Source organism: Drosophila mojavensis, unplaced genomic scaffold (genome assembly GCF_018153725.1).
Source record: "Drosophila mojavensis isolate 15081-1352.22 unplaced genomic scaffold, ASM1815372v1 contig_80, whole genome shotgun sequence".
NCBI lineage: Eukaryota > Metazoa > Arthropoda > Insecta > Diptera > Drosophilidae > Drosophila > Drosophila mojavensis.
Window position 1 is genome coordinate 16,107,355 of NW_025318906.1, and position 16,131 is coordinate 16,123,485.

Genomic DNA, 16,131 nt, shown 5'->3' on the forward strand with positions numbered 1-16,131 from the left:
CCCAGATATTTTACTAAACGATATATACCTATGTATATATATCTGTGAGATAACTACTGCCATCATTTAGTAAACATAGATTATAGTAATATGAAATTTGTTCGAAATTCAGGGAAACAGGCAAACTCATGGCGTAAAATAGTTGTAATATCATTTATTAAACAACATATTAATATATATAAATAAAAAATATTTAGCTGTTTTACATTTGTACAAATATTTCAATACTTCATAATTGGTATTTATAGAAAAGCCTATTCTAAAGCATCTTACAATAATATTTATATAGATAGCGATATGCTAAACTGTTAAAATGATGCCATCTCATATGACATCAGATACATTTGATTTATACATAGCAGAAAAGCTCGTGATTTCATTAATAACTTATATATCTAACTAGGTTATAAGGCAAGTCGTCACTAAGGGATAGAGTAAAGAAAACCGATTTTTATGACAATTTTGTGTAGCTTTACGAAGCACTTGGAGATTCGCAAATTTGAAATGTTGCATATGCTTACTAAATTCAGTCTTTGGGGTTACTTAGCAGTTATATATAAAACTACGGCACTGCACGCGTAAAATGCACATTTAAACTAGCTAAAGAAAGCTCTTGTAGAGCCGAATCCGTAGATCTCAGAGTCATAACTGTGGCTGCTGATGCAGGGCGAGAGTGGCTGCGATATTTGTACTGGCCCGCTCCAGATAGCTGCCAGGCATGGGGCCTAGTCCTGGCATTTCCAATTGTTGATGCTGTTGATGGTGTTGCTGCTGTTGCTGGTGATGTTGGTGTTGCGGTTGCTGTTGTTGTTGTGGAGCTTTGAGTAAACTGGGCGATGCTTGCAGTGGCGTATTCGAGCCCATGCCCGCACTGCTGCCGCCGGGACTGGGCCCGCCCTCTTTGAGCGGACAGCCGATGGTGAGGCGCACATGTAACCCAGATTCCTTTATAAGATTCACGACATCGCCATGCGACATGCCCGCAATATCGATGCGGTTAACAGCAATAATCCTGTCGCCCACTTTCAGCTCGCCGCAGCGATCGGCCGGACTGCCAGGTATAAGTTTGCCTAAGGAGGGAGAACAAATACAATACAATAAACCCATTGCCTGATAAATCCATGGCTCTATCTTACCAATTGTGGAGCCGTAGTAATGATTCGATGAGGAGATTATGACAAAGCCAAATCCCTCGTTCTCATGCCGGCTGACAATCACATCGTAAGGATAGCGTCGCAGCTGCTGCAGCGGCGCTTGCTGAAGCAGCGGAGCCCGTCGCCTACGCAATATCATTGTCACCTGACCACGCACGGCAGACTCGCCCACCAGCGAGACGACTTTATGATGCGAAGAGTTTAGCTGAGTCAATAAAGAAATGCATTGGATGAGCGCACCACGTCATAAGCAATCGCATCAACATACCACATTAATGCCATCGATGCTGAGGATCTCATCGCCGGTGGCAATCCGATGATCATTATCCGCCGCCCCGCCCGGCACTATGTGGCCCACAGTCACCTGAGAGCCCTCCTCTGTGCCACCGACGATGCGAAAGCCGAAGCCCATCGCCTGGCGCTCCAGCGTCACCTCGGTCAGCTCACACTGCTCGGCATCCTCCGAGGCATCCAGCAAGGCACCATTACGCCAGCTGGGCGAATGCTGCAGCTGCAGCTGCTGTTGTGGCGGGTCCAGGTTGGCAAATCCCACGCGCCGTCTATCGCTCAGCAGCTCATTGACGCGACGCTGCATCCGCTCGTTCTGGATGTGCGCCGCTTGCAACGGCGAGTACTGCCCGGTGGCCGATGAAACTGAAACTGAAACTGGCGGCTGCTGCACGTAATAGCCCAGCTGCGACGGCTGCTGCGGTCGTTGGTAGCGCTGCGCCTGGCAATCGTAACAGTAGCAGGATTCATGATGACCCAACGGCAGTGGCAGCGGCTGCATGCTGGGCGGCAAGCCGTAAATTGGATTGTAATTGCCTCCATCGCCCACATCCACATCGACGTTGTTCTGTAGTGTGGCCTCGGCCAGGCGTTCGCTCAGTCGACTGACCATCTTGGGATAGGGATCCATAAACGGTATATCGTCCAGCTCCTGCAGACTATTGTTCGACTTGCCCGCCGACCCCTGCAGATGCAATGCCTTGTTCTCTACGGATGCACCCGCATCCGCCTGCTGCAATTCGTTATTTGGCGTCAGGACGCGAGCACGTCGCGTGTCCACCAACGGAGTCTTGGGCCGCATGGGCAGCACCTCTTTGGGCTGAGTGCTGTACAGGTCAGCGGTGGGCGTTTTGCTGCGAAACAGACCGGCGCCAGTGCCGCCCACAAAGTTCTTGCGCAGATTGGCCACATTGCCCAGGCCCTGGCCAGCGGCCGATTGCTCGGGCGGCGTGCGCTGTATCTTGAGAGTGGTGGGCGTGGTTTGGCTGCACTCCTTGAGCAGCTCCACCACATAGAAGTGAGGTTTGTTGCGCACATTAATGCCGTTTATCTCGAGCAGCACATCTCCTTCCAACAGCTGAGTGCAGCAGTTGCGGTCGAGAATCTTCTTCACAATCTGTCCGCAAGCGGAGTCAGCGATGGTGAAGCCAAAGCCCATGGCGCCCTTCATAATGGAAAACGTGTAAATCTCCGGCTTCTTCATCAGGATGAAACCACTTCCAGCCGCTTTACTAACGCCTTCGCCAGACAAATCCAGAAAATTGTAGTTGCCATCCATGTTCAGGTCGACGTTCAAGCGACGCTGCTTATCCGACTCGCACGGCATAACGTCCACGGCCATGGTGGTCACGACCTCAGTGTTCGGATCATTCGGATCGAAGGGCAGTGGATAGCCGCGGCACACCTCCAGCGCAGCCGTCTCACCGGGCAGTATGGACTGAAAGATGTTGACCATGTCGTGGTGCGTGTAGCCCAGCACACAAGTGTCATTCACATAGACCAGCACATCGCCCGTTTGCAGCTGCCCGTCCAGCCAGGCCGGACCGTTGGGCACCACTGTCTTGATCTGCAGAAACTCCTCCACATCGCTGCCATTGCTGCCGTCGCTGCCAACAATGGTGAAGCCCAATCCACGCGTCGACTTCACCAACGTTGTGTTTATCCGCTGGCCCTGCAGCTCTGCCGGATTGCGTGTGAATTTGTACGGCAGTTTGGCTGCATTTGCTGCCATTGGCATTGGCGCCGCTGGCAACGGAGTTTGCCTGGCATTCGCTGCCTCCTGCGCTGCCGTCGGCGTCTTTGAGCGTTGCTGAGGCGGCGGTGCATGTTGCTGCTGTTGTTGTTGTTGTTGCTGCTGCTGTTGCTTCTGCTGCTGTTGCAGTTGCAGTTGCTCCTGCTGCTGCTGGCGTTGCTCAGCCGCACGACGTTTCGCTTCAAGCACCGGATTCTCATACTGAGTGCGTCGATTCACATGATCAATAAAGTACATGCCATACATGGAGTCCTCAATCTTCTCCCAGCCGTAGGGCAGCTCATCCTCGCAGCAATCCTCCAGCGATTTTTTCTGATACTTGGACAGACGCGGATCCAGCCAGTGTGAGGTGCCCGTATTGTGGCTAGAAATAAAAGGAAATATTTATTAATTTTATACGAAAGCTTTCTCTTCTCATTTACTCACTCTATAAAGTACAGTTCGCCGCGCTCCGTATAGGCCGTCTCCCATTTGGGCGGCAGTGGTCCGAGGCCATCGCCGGGATCCTCGTTGTTCGCCTGATTCATATCGGCAGCGCCACATTCACTGCCCATGCTGCTGTCCCGGCCTTCGCCATTGTAGTACGGACCTTGCAAAAGGTTTTCTGCAAGAAAAATAACAACAAATTTGATGATTAATTATAGAAAAGTCCTTATTTGCCTGCTCCCACATCCTGCGGGCAACATCAATCAATGAACCATCGCCTGACCTCAAACCGGATGTGTGCAATTAGCTTTTGCTCGACTGATTTGTCACCCTACGGTTCTAACGCTAGTCGGCCAGGCCCACAGCCAAACAGGTAAATCGGTAAATCGGTAAACAGGTGTGCATCCAGCCGAGAATAGTTTGGCCAGGCCCCTGCATGGGCCATTCCTATTGCAGCGCTTTTTGTTGTCGCCGTTGAGTGTTGAATGAACCGTAACATGTTCTATGCCAACCAACCAACAACAACAACAACAGCAACCAGAACAAACAAGTGCATTTATTATTAACCACAAAACAAGTCGAAAGAGTGGTCTCCAGAAGGCTTACTTGAACGCCTCTGACCCAGTTCGCAGCCCTCTTGTTTACATGGGAACACCACAAACCAAAGGGTCTTGAAGGATGCAATTACATGTTGTAATGAGGGAACTAGTCTTGCCTAGTATTCAGGTTCAGTTCGGTTAGGTTTTTATGCTTTACATTGTAGACAATCATTTAAGGTCATGTGAGGGGCGTGCTAAACAATTTTATTATTATATTTAACATGATAGATCATAAATGTTTAAATAGAGAACTTGTGTATTTATTATTATAGATTTACTACGCTTACTTAGAGGAACTTGATTAATATAATAACTATTGTTAATTATAGAAAAATTTTATTACTGCATTTATTATTAAATATTATTATATAGTTTTGTGGAACAGTCTTATTATTATAGATTTAATATAGTTATATAGATATTTGTTTATTAATTATTATAGCTTTTCTAAAGTTATATGCAGAAATATAAATGTAATAGGAATAGGTAAAAATAAGTACAGAAAATATTGAGTCTGTTATAATGAAAATTTTCCTAATGAGTTTCAAGAATTTAAGACTCATTTCTTTGAGGAGTACCTTACACCTTTCCAGGAAAGGCATCAAATTTTGTATGAGAATAATTTTCCCTGAAGCAGTTGTTGATTTTTAGAAAAGTGTGAAAAATAATATAAATATTTATACTATATGCACATATGTATGTATGTACAACCCTCATCTTCTTTAGGACTAGATTATTTAATTATTTAGTGTTGATTCTATTAAAGAAGCTTATACACAGGTATTTCGATTTTGACATAAATATTATGCAAAGATTTTAAAAATAAATGTAGATCCTCAAGAAATGGTAAACAAGCAAGTCTTTAACAGAGATCCAACAAAGCATATGCTTTGTCTAGTTCTAATATCTTGGACTATGTATTAATTAGTCAGACAATCTATTAGTCATTCAATAAAGCAGTTATCTGCCTATCTCAATTAAAATCTCAAAAGAAACTAGAAGTTCCTAATAAAATGAAAGTTTTGCGTCTTTTGTTTGCAGTCTACAAAGTTTATGCAAAGTCTTATGCAGACTATTCAAATTCTGCGCTCGGCATATATAGAATTTATACAACTCATTATGATGTCTACATTCGAGCTAAAACTGGGGATAAAAATTTACATCGATGCTCATTAAAACAGCAAACAGCAGCAGCTAACTGTGCTCCGGCAGAGCTAGCAGAGAGAAGCGATTCGATTCAGTCCGCTCATCGTTAGCCCATATAGAGTAGAGTAGGTCCATATATGTGCATATGTGTATATCCATGTAAGTATATGTCTATGGACATAACTCTCAGACATCTTCATGGATAGGAGAACTCATCTAAACTGAATTGCAGGCCCACAAATATCATTTGCATAGAGAAATATAAATATTTACAAATGTGTGCGTGTCTATATATATGAATATGTATGCATGTATGCATGTGTAAGGGCTGCATGGAGTTCTGATCAATTAGAGAGCAGGCAGATGGCCTCATGTTCGATTCATGTTGGACTCCAACCAGCGCTCAGCTAGTGCCCCATCAATGGGCGCTTTTTACTGACTAACGCAAATAGAAGTTGTGCCCATGTAGCACAGTGTATGCGTATGTTTGTGTTTATGGATGCTGCATAATCCAGAAAGTGTGAACGAACGAGCCAAACTACGGAAGTTGTTGGCGCTGCTTTTTTTTTACCTTTTTCTTTTTTTTTTTTTTGCTATGATTCTGTGTGGCACAGTTTGCTTTAACAGTTGCTGCTCCGCCCCGTGCTCGATTCCCTTTACCTCCCCCGGCCCTCCCCTCCACAACCAACTTCACTTGTCTGTGTCGACTGCTTGTGTAAATATTTGTAGAGCAGGCGAAGCTATTTGATCACCAGATGTGGCACAGCAAAAATACAGTTGCTTTGAATAGACAGCGCACGGTGTTCTATAGGTGAGTCGAGTGAGTTCCATTACAGTTCTCCATATACTGCAATTTGTTCAGCGTACATATGTGTATATATGTAAATATGTATTATACATATATAATGTGACCTTATCTATGCAAAACATTTCTTATCATTATTTGTTTCAGATAAGCGCAAAGTAATTGAACAACATAGAAGAAAGAGCTGATTTGGCATTATGTTTATTACAAGGTATGGAAAATATGCGTATGTAAAGGCAAGTTTTTACAGCAATAGAAATAGAGTCTACAATTTAAAACCCTCCAATATGCCTGTATTTAGAGTGAAGAAAAACTCTTTACACTAAATTACCTATAAATTAAATATTAATTTAATTAATTTTTTATTATTTACATTAAATTATTTATTATTGAGGCTACTTATTCTCTATAATAATTAAGGGTCTACAGTAATTAACTATACTGGTAATTATTATTTATTTTGACAAAATAAAATGCTTTCATTTTAATTAATACCCTTACCAGTTTCAATGGAAAAAATGTTTAAATATTTTTAACGTTCTATTAGTTATATGTTAAAAAAAAAAAAAAAAAAAAAAAAAAAATTCTTCAGATAAACCTTCCATAGTTCTACTCCAAGTATGCTAATTCTCTATTTTCCTTTTATAGAAAGTCGTTAACTCAGCTTATTTAAAAAAAATATACAAATAAATTTAGCAAACTTGCAAATATATTCTACTTATACATATGCTATCCATATACAATTCCATCAGCTCTTAGTTATTCAATTATTTAATCACAGCTCACATAAAGAGTTCTAACATTTCTACCAAACTCAAAGAATGCCAACTTTTCTTTTCACTTCAAAGTCGATGAACTCTTTCCTCTCTCGCCTTAGTTGAATTGTTAGCAGCTGCCCTTAGATGGAGCGCACGCCCCATCTTCATCTTGGGGCGGACACATGCTAAGCTAGAAGATCGCCAAGATGTTTATATTTAGTTCTGGCCTGTGCGGACTTCTCGAGCTTGAGAATGCATTGTTAGCCGAACAACAATGCGAGCACTTTGGGAACTGCTCATATCTCTGCGCAACTCCATTCGCATCTCTTTCTTTCTTTTCCTTTGCCCCGTCAATCTCTTTCCTTTCTTCTCGTTTCAATACAGTTTTTTTTGCAATTAGCCACAATTTTTTGCGTGATTATCGTTGTCAATCATGGACGATACAGAGGAAAACTCAGACGAAACCTCTTATTATGAGTAATGGATATTGTTTGATTATCACAGACAAAGGAAACTATTGTTGCTTTAAGTGTGTCGCATAGGGAATACCCTTACTTTGGGAAAGTTGGCTAATTAATATAAAGGAAATAATTATAGAGGAATATTTATATATAAGTTTCAGAACTTTTCGAAGAAGCGATCAGTCTTTATGCTAGGATTAGGATTCTCAATAGAGCTAGACTTGTGTCTAAAGCTATTTCCAATTTCTCATTAACTTTATCTCGAAATAATAATTATAAACAATTTTTAATAATGTCAAATGAAGTATAAAGTATTTATCAAAATAAGTCATAACTCCACTTACAAATAGCTATAACTATATCTTCTCAACTATGTATCACATTCCATCTGATAATTGAAATGCCCCTTTCATACTCTATATAAAAACACGCATGTCTCTGATCTGTAGATTGAGCATGGTGAATCGCACAAGCCAAGAGCATGACTCACTCTCAGCCGAGACGCAGTCGAGCCCGCTTCGGGCATACAAAACAAAAAAACAATAAGAAATGCTCGCCAGGTAAGCAGCCCATTATATTTAGACATTCAGACAGGGGTGGATCAAGAAATGCACTTTACAAGCCTCAAAACCTCAACTGCTGAAGAGGGTCAATGACAGTGACATATCAAGCTGAAAGCGTTTCACAAAATTTACATAGAAATAATAGTGAGGGAGAGGGAGAGTGATGGAGAGAGATAGAGAGAGAGAGAGAGAGAGGAAGGGCCTATAAAGAAGTGGACGTAAAAGAAGTTTAAATGGTATTTTGAGAGTGTAATGGGAAACATAAATGTATCACTTATATAGAGGTATATACTATCAATTTATAGAGGTATACTATCAACTTAATCAGACTGTTCCTCATCTGTCTTTAAAACATATGTAATGCTAATAACAAAGACTCCCAGTTTCAGTTAGGTAGCTCTTTCAAGAAACTTCCAGTTTCCTCAGTTCTTGCTTGAATATCATATATACATATATAATTATAATCATGAGATAACTATATATCTATACTTTAGAATATAAAATATTGACATTAGAAAAGTTAATATTAGAAAATCTCTACGCTATAAATATACTATAGAGTATAGAATATTGTCAAATAAATATCCCATACATATTTACGAGCTCTAATAATATTAAAACTTCTTGATACCTTTTCCAATATATGTATGTATAGTAAAAGCCAAAGTTAATCGTATTTTATTATATTTTTATTTTCGATTCTATTCGTATGTAAAGAAAGACCATTTCTTGTCTCTCAGTTATAGAGACTTAATTCCTATTCAAATAATTCCCCTACTCGGTCAAATAAATTACTCAATAATCAATTAAGAATTCAAGCCATGGAAGACCGTCTATGCGCGCTTTCTTTAAAGAAATGTCTAGCCTAGCCTTGTCTAGGCCGGGCCAGCCTATGGTCGAACTATTTGAATTGCTGGAGACGTTTCCCTCAAGTCGTGAACTCTCACTGCACATAAATAATGAGTGTCATTGAGCCATGCAGCAATGTGCAACACTTCAGGACTGCTTGAGCCACGGAGCCAGACTCTGTGCATAAAGCGGGTGGCTGAAGGGAGGGGCTTGCGGCATTAAGATGGTGCTTGGGACTCAGCATTGTGGAGCGAATGTGGAATTGTGGCTCCTAGCATAATGATGGCATCTAATTGGCTTTGCTGCTTCGTTAACCTGGCTTACACACGCCACAAACTGAAGCGCAAGCTCGCAGAACCCTCTTGCAGGCAGAGCCCTTTGCAGGCATGTTTGTGCATGTCACAATGTTGTCGAAATCAAGAAATTAATAATCGCATCATATGACGCGAATGGCAGCAATGCAGTGAGGCGACGTCGGCGTTGGCTCTGCTAATTGCCAAAGACATGACGCGTAAATGATAAGTTAAGCACACACACACACACACACACACACACACATACACAGATTGAGGTGTTTCCTCGTGGGTGACCATGGTGAGTGAGTTCATTGCCATTTCGGCTGCTCAGAGACCAAGTTCACACATTCAACTGCCTGAACAAAACGCGCTAATAAATAAGTTTCATGCGTTTCATAAGCTTCATAAACTACGTCCGATGTTACCAAATTTAGAGCCCACATAACAATGCTAAGCCTTAAAACAGCTGCTTAAAAACAAAATATGAATAAAATTAAAAAATAAAAAAAAAACATAAACTAAATCAAGTTAACATTCACAATTGATGCTCCGTTTAGGAAATGTCGCTTGGCCAACTTCCGAATGCGATTATCGTTTGTTGTTGTTGCACGAAATACATTTCAGATGGCCTATTTAGGTTGGGTCTTTGTTGAGGCCTGCGGCTTGGCTCTGATTGCTCGCTCTCTCGTGTTGAGTGCGTCTGCTTCAAACTATAAATATCAATTTTCCACTTCATATGCATAAGCGGACTAATGCCAGCCACGCCCCATGCCCACACGCTCACTGCAACAACTTTGAACTCGATCAAACCTGTGGCAGCCCCCACACACTGACTCATGAATGAATGTGGTTCGGCTATATACTACAATTTACTACGAAAGCAGCTGAAGAGCGAGTGAGAAAGAGAGTGGGAGAGAGAGAGAGAGAGAGAGAGAGAGACACTTCATGACAAGTGTTTGGGTAGGTGGCTGCAAGTGGTTTAAGCGGCATTTGCGCTCACATTTCAGAGTGCATCAGATGGCACAGTAGAGCCTCAAATGCAGGGACGCCATGAATGAGAATGTTATTGAATATCAGATGGCAAGAACAAGAGTTATACTATATTCAATTACAAAATGCACATGATTCATAGGCAGTAACTGACTAAAAGATACCCTGCATATGGAGTTTTTGCTTAAAGTAAAGTAAGTAAATTTCTATATACAAATACTCTTATCAAATTAGAGTATTCCAGTACCAGGCATACCCTGTAGTGTTCATTTCTATTTCTATATCTGTTTCTGACTGCAGTTCGAGTAATCTAAGCTAAAGAAAGTGTGACACCTTGACATACCCTATAGCTGGTATTCATTCTAACTTAAACTAGACGCTAGCCAAGCCAATATACTCTTTATACACTTGCTGAACCAGTATATAGAAACGGAGCCACGAAGTGAGGTAAAACGAAAACTCTTGAACGTCACCTGTTTGGCTTGTTGGCCGTTCAGAGTCTTGGTAGAGCCAGAAGACCCACAAGCAGAAGTGAGAAACGGGTTCAACTTACAACGGAATCCATTGTCTTAACTCTTTTCACTTGGGCCCAAGCAGCTCAGGTGTAAACAATTGGCACGTGTCTGTTTAGACAGCAAAGAGCACAAAGCACAAGCAAATCAATTGAACTCTTCAGCCCCGCTGTGCACTGAAGACTTACACATAATTTTGTCTACATCATGAGAAGCAGCTAATTAAAGCAATTGCAAGTGCAACCGAAACCAAAACTGAAACTGAAACTGAAACTGAAAAACAAACAAACCGGAGCACACAAATTCAAGTGTGGGTAAACTACTCATGTCGGCCATGTGGGCGGGATAAATGCCTCAGCCTGATTGCCTGGACAGCCTGTGGTGTTTTATTTTTTTCAACAACTTTGAGCAAACTGACCTCAATTTGCTCTTAGAGCTGCTTTGCCCTAAAACATACACACACACACACACACACATGGACACAGTTTAATCATTCATTCAAAGCCTCCAGTTGCAGATCGTAAGTCAACTAATCTTGCGCCCGAATGGGAACAGCATTGACATGTTTTTTAGAAGCACATAGAATTCTACATTAGCCAACAAAACACAAGTTTTCTATGCAGCAAACTAATTAAAATGGATGCAAATTGGCTGCTAATCAATTTGTGTTTGTTTAAACTTGTCAGATTATATTAAGGCAACTACTAATTAATATACATAGAGTGAGCTCTATCTATCTAGTCTCTTTTTTAGCTGCCTTTGAAAGTGAGAATTTAATTAAGAAATTTTATACAAGGGGCAAATGTATGCGTTAATGAACCCAGCCCATCTAATAAATATTATCTTAGATATATGAGCTTTAAACCTATAAGGCCTAAGCTTCTACTCTTGCTGGTCTTATGGTTCAGAATTATTAGCTTTTTCGTATTACATAAGAAATTGTTTAATAACTTTATAAAACTTCGATTATTTGGGTATTTCTTAGAGTTACCAAAATTTGTATTTAAATACTTTTGTTTAACCTACCCAAAAGGTCATACATTCATTTTCGAAACTAATTTGTATTTATTTCAAAGTAGAGCATTTGCTCTATGCAAATGGTCAAAAATGCAATTCACTTTGGCCAACTTTTGCCTTGAATAAGGCCTTCAGACGTTCAAGAAATGACTAGCTAGAGATATTGTTAAAGTAGGCTATTTATATGTGAAAGTCAGGGTATTTTCTAGTTGGGCTCTTAAACTTAAAAAACTCTTACTTGATGAACTTTATAGTGGACAATTTGTCACGAGTTGTCTAGGAGGAGAGAAACGTTTGCAATGCCATAAATTATATATAAATATACTATGCACAGTATATATATATATATACACGCAGATTAATCAATTTGAAGAGCCGACTCGCTGCGGTCAGGTCTTTGTCTATTTCTATGCCAATTGATCTCTCAACTTTCATTATGCAACATTGTTCAGTATGTCTGTGACTAGCTATACTATATATTTATTTATACATATCAGAATCAGCTGGATCAAACCACTTTATTGGTCAGATGCTATAGAAAAGTAGAATATGTAATCCTTAATTCTTTAAAATACTTGAAATTCTTTCCACAAAAGAAAAGTTTGCCTTCGGCATAGTGAAATTTCGAAATATTTCTAATTACAATGGGATCACTATCCAATTCCGAATATTTCCTATTATAGTTTGATTTCTATCATAAACAAGTTAATTACACTTAGCAGATTTATCTAGCAAGTAATTGGCTTTCTCTAAATTAGAAAACTCTGCAATCAGATGGCAGCTAACTAATTCCCTAATTTTCTCAGCCAAACTCTGTTAATTTGCGCTTACCTTTGCTGCCTTTCAGGATGCTGCTGGGATGTCCGACTGGGCGTCCGCTGGTTGCATTGCCATTGACTGTCCCGTTACCGATGAACTGCGGCTGATGGTGGCCAGAGACCTGGCTGTTCAGCGAGGAGGTGCCGCCCAGCGAGGCAACATCTTCCCGCGAAGCGTGCAACGATGCGGACGTAGACTTCTTAATAGCAGGAGGCGGCAAGCCCAGAGGTGGACCAGCAATTGCTGTTGAAGCTGTTGCTGTTGCTGTTGCTAGTGTTGTTGTTGTTGCGCCTGCTGTTGCTGGCTTGTGCATTGCATAACTGTTGCTGTCACCGTTGCCAACAGCAGCTAGATCCGCGCCGCTGGAATCGTTGCAATTGAATTTCTTGACATGGTTAGCCCGGCTACTACTTCCGTTGGCAAGGTTAGAATTTAGACTTGAGTTTCCGTTAAATGTTGCAAAACTGGTTGCTGCCACGCTGGACGCGATTGCTCCAGCAGCGCCAGCTGCTGCTACCGTTGTCGCGCCTGCTGCTGAGCTGACAACAGGATGTGGATGCGAGTGTGGATGTGAATGCTGGTGGGAAGCATTTAGCACAACCGACGCCGGCGCCAACTGTTGCTGCTGTTGATAGTAATGGCTGTTGAACTGCTGCTGCTGCTGCTGCTGCTGTGGCTGTGGCTGCTGCTGCTGTTGCTGCTGTTGTTGTTGGTGTTGGTGCATTAGGTAATCGCTCGCTGCTGGCGCCGCTGCTGAACTGCCTGGCATTGCCTTAGCCAACAAAGCAGCAGATTTAACCGCTGCGCCTGCTGACCCCGCACCGCCACCACCCGCAGCCACCGCTGCTGCTCCCGTCGACGTCGTTGTTGTAGTCGCTGTTATTATTGGCATCTTCTTTTTCTCACGTTGCTGTCGTCGTTAATAAACTTGTTTGCCCCTCAGCCTCGACTATCTGTTTGCCATTGCGCGTTTAATAATTTTATATTTATTTGATTCGTATTTAATTTATGAAGTGTTTTCTCTAGTTTTTTGCTAATTATTATCGCGTGCTCACAATGTCATTGGACGTTAGTTATTCATCGAGCACATTTGACATCATCCGCGCATTATCTAACGTGCATTGAGAAAACGTTGCCTAAAACTGAAGAGAAATGAGATAAGTCAGACTTGATGCAAGTGAGAAAGGGAAAGGGAGAAAGAGAGAGAGAGAGAGAGAGAGAAAGGCACTAAACGATACTTAGTATTCAATTGTCATAGACCTGGACTCTATTATGTGAGAATAGTATTTTATAATATTTCAATTAGACAACAAATATTTTTTTATTGATAGATTCTTAAGAGGAATAATATGCATATTAACTAAATGCACCCTCTATTAACACATGGAATTAAATAAAATATAAGTTATATGAAGTATATAATTTGAGCTTCCTATACAACAACTAAAAACATTGCATGTTTCAATTATAGCAGTTATATACATCTTATTTCTTTTAGGAAAATTTTTGTAGTTGTTTTAATTTTTATTAAATTAAACTTCACTAAGCTCACGTTTATTTACATTCAAGTACTATTAACTATAAAAGTCATTTGCATACAAACAAATTCAAATTTATTTTCCTAAAAAAAAACGTTGACTCATCATAAAAAATGAAAAAATAAAAAAAAATTATGAGCTCGGATGCGGGCATGAGTAAAAAGAAAATTAACTGTGCGAAAAAAGGGGCAAGAAGCACGGCAATAACATTAAATTCCTCAAGCGAAAAATTACTCCAATAATAAAAATAAAAAAATAAAAATAAAAAAAAAACAAGAACACAGTCATACACACACACACACACAGATACATACATACATGTTAAGACGGTCCTCTATATAGGGAGCTGTGGCAACAATCACCAGCTAAGAATGCCAGCAGCAGCAGCAGCAACAAAAACAAAGAGAACAAAACAACAACAACAACAAGAATACTGATGGAGAAACAAGTTTTGAGACCATGCCACCAGATCGACCAGTCAGACTTGATGCCACAAACAACAACAGCAACAACAAGCGGAGCAAAGGCAAAGGTAACCCCCACATAAGCATACACACACATACATATGCACTACACATACTTCAGTGTGTGTGTGTGTGTGTGTTTGGTTGGCATCTGCACTTGCCACGGGACGCAGACGCGCAGGATGGGCTAAGCGACAACAATGCACTGGGAAAACGAGTCGTTTATGCCGCGAAACGCGCAGCGTTGTGGCATAGCCTGCGGTCAAGAGTCGGCACGCTCTCTATGTGGATCGCTGGCGTTGCACGTTGCACCGCCACCTGTCGACAAAAAAACTCTATAAACAACAACAACCACGAAAAGGCGAAAAGCGCACGTAGCGACCACAGAGAGATAGATGAAGGGTGAAGAGGGTGCCAGTTGCAGTTGCAGTTACTTTAAAGCGGCAATAATTTCACTTCACGGCTAAATTTCACCATTAACGCTGCTTTTTTTTTTTAATTATAAGTGTCTTTTACTTTTTCTTTGTTTAAATCACGTTAGGTGTTTTCATGTTGACATGTCAAAAAGTTTTGCACAATTTCTTCTTGCTTTGCTTTTTGCTAATTGTGTGCGTTAGAAATTTTCCGCAATTATGCTTAGTAGTGTGTGTATGTATGTGTGTGTGGGTAAAAACTTCAAGTTCAAGGTAAAAGTAGCGTAATACCAGTTTTTCGATCACATATCTAATCTACTTTCTATGATACACGGCTCCCAGCTCTGGAATGTGGCAAAGTTGGCCGTAAGGTAAACAATTTCCAATATTTGTAGAGATCCAGCAACAATAATAACAAACACTTTCATTTTCGCACCTCTTTGTTTGTGATTCGATTTGTGTTTAGATTGATCGACAATCGATCAATAATGTGATCGGCTGTATCACAACAAACGCAGGAGCAGCCAAGCGGCTGGCACTTTCCATTTCGGAGCGAGAAAAACCGCAAACGCGTTTTCAAAACTGCGCAACACGCTCACTACCACAGCATCAGACACACAGACACTCACACACACTTACAACCTTTTGTAAGACGATATTATGGATATGCTTGAACTTGTTATTGCTTTGGTACCTTTAAAAAAAAACACTCACACGCTAAAGAAACGCGTTGCACCTGCGCTGAAGATAGTTTCTTTTTGTAGAAACTAGTCGTGACTTGCTTTGACTTTATCCAATTCGCACATTCTTTTTATATAATTGTTAAACAAATACAGAAGGGAAATGTGTATTTTGGATCACACTACGATTTATTTTTTTCCCGCTGGAAATCTGTCAAGAGTAAGCACACGCGCGGCTCAACCGAATCAAATGAAATCTCAATTACAACTAAACGATACTTTGCTTCAAGTACAATCGATACTCGTTGCGCGTATACCTGTTGCTCAGCAAAACGCTCGCGCACTAACACAGATAAAATCACCAAATTAATAACTTGAGTGAAATGAAATGAGCTCACACTGAATAGAAATATTATAAAATAATGGAATCGATACGTACAGTATGTCTTCACCCATTTATTTTACATTAAGAAATATGTACTTGTACATTTGAAACAACCACGGCGGCATTAGTAATTTAACAAACATTCACATACGATTGCAGCTGGTTTATTCAATATATCGATACATTTACGCTTATTCGTGGCCATTCACACAGAA

At 40.9% G+C, this 16,131-nt stretch overlaps 1 protein-coding gene across 4 annotated transcripts; it reads right to left on the bottom strand.

Annotated features, from left to right (window-relative positions):
* Positions 1-166: 166 nt before the first annotated feature.
* LOC6580170 lies at positions 167-16,058 on the bottom strand. 4 transcript variants are annotated; one of them, XM_044010930.1, is made up of 6 exons: positions 15,971-16,058; positions 12,449-13,578; positions 3,622-3,799; positions 1,423-3,559; positions 1,137-1,359; positions 167-1,070 (listed from the first exon to the last, which is right to left on the bottom strand). In XM_044010930.1, the coding sequence occupies exons 2-6, from the start codon at positions 13,326-13,328 to the stop codon at positions 643-645; spliced, it is 3,846 nt and encodes a 1,281-aa protein (XP_043866865.1). In that variant the 5' UTR covers positions 13,329-13,578; positions 15,971-16,058; the 3' UTR covers positions 167-642. The 4 variants fall into 4 exon arrangements, with proteins under 4 accessions (XP_043866865.1, XP_002006030.2, XP_032586701.1 ...); XM_002005994.4 differs by lacking the exon at positions 15,971-16,058 and adding an exon at positions 15,566-15,811; XM_032730810.2 differs by lacking the exon at positions 15,971-16,058 and adding an exon at positions 15,546-15,811.
* Positions 16,059-16,131: the final 73 nt, after the last annotated feature.

Bases quoted from the DNA above. Each gene is read 5' to 3' on its own strand.
- LOC6580170 (XM_044010930.1), bottom strand. From the start codon at position 13,328: ATGCCAATAATAACAGCGACTACAACAACGACGTCGACGGGAGCAGCA. The intron at 3,800-12,448 runs GTAAGCGCAAAT...TTTTTCTTGCAG, and splicing joins CATCCTGAAAGGCAGCAAAG to AAAACCTTTTGCAAGGTCCG. The intron at 1,071-1,136 runs GTAAGATAGAGC...CTCCCTCCTTAG, and splicing joins TTACTACGGCTCCACAATTG to GCAAACTTATACCTGGCAGT.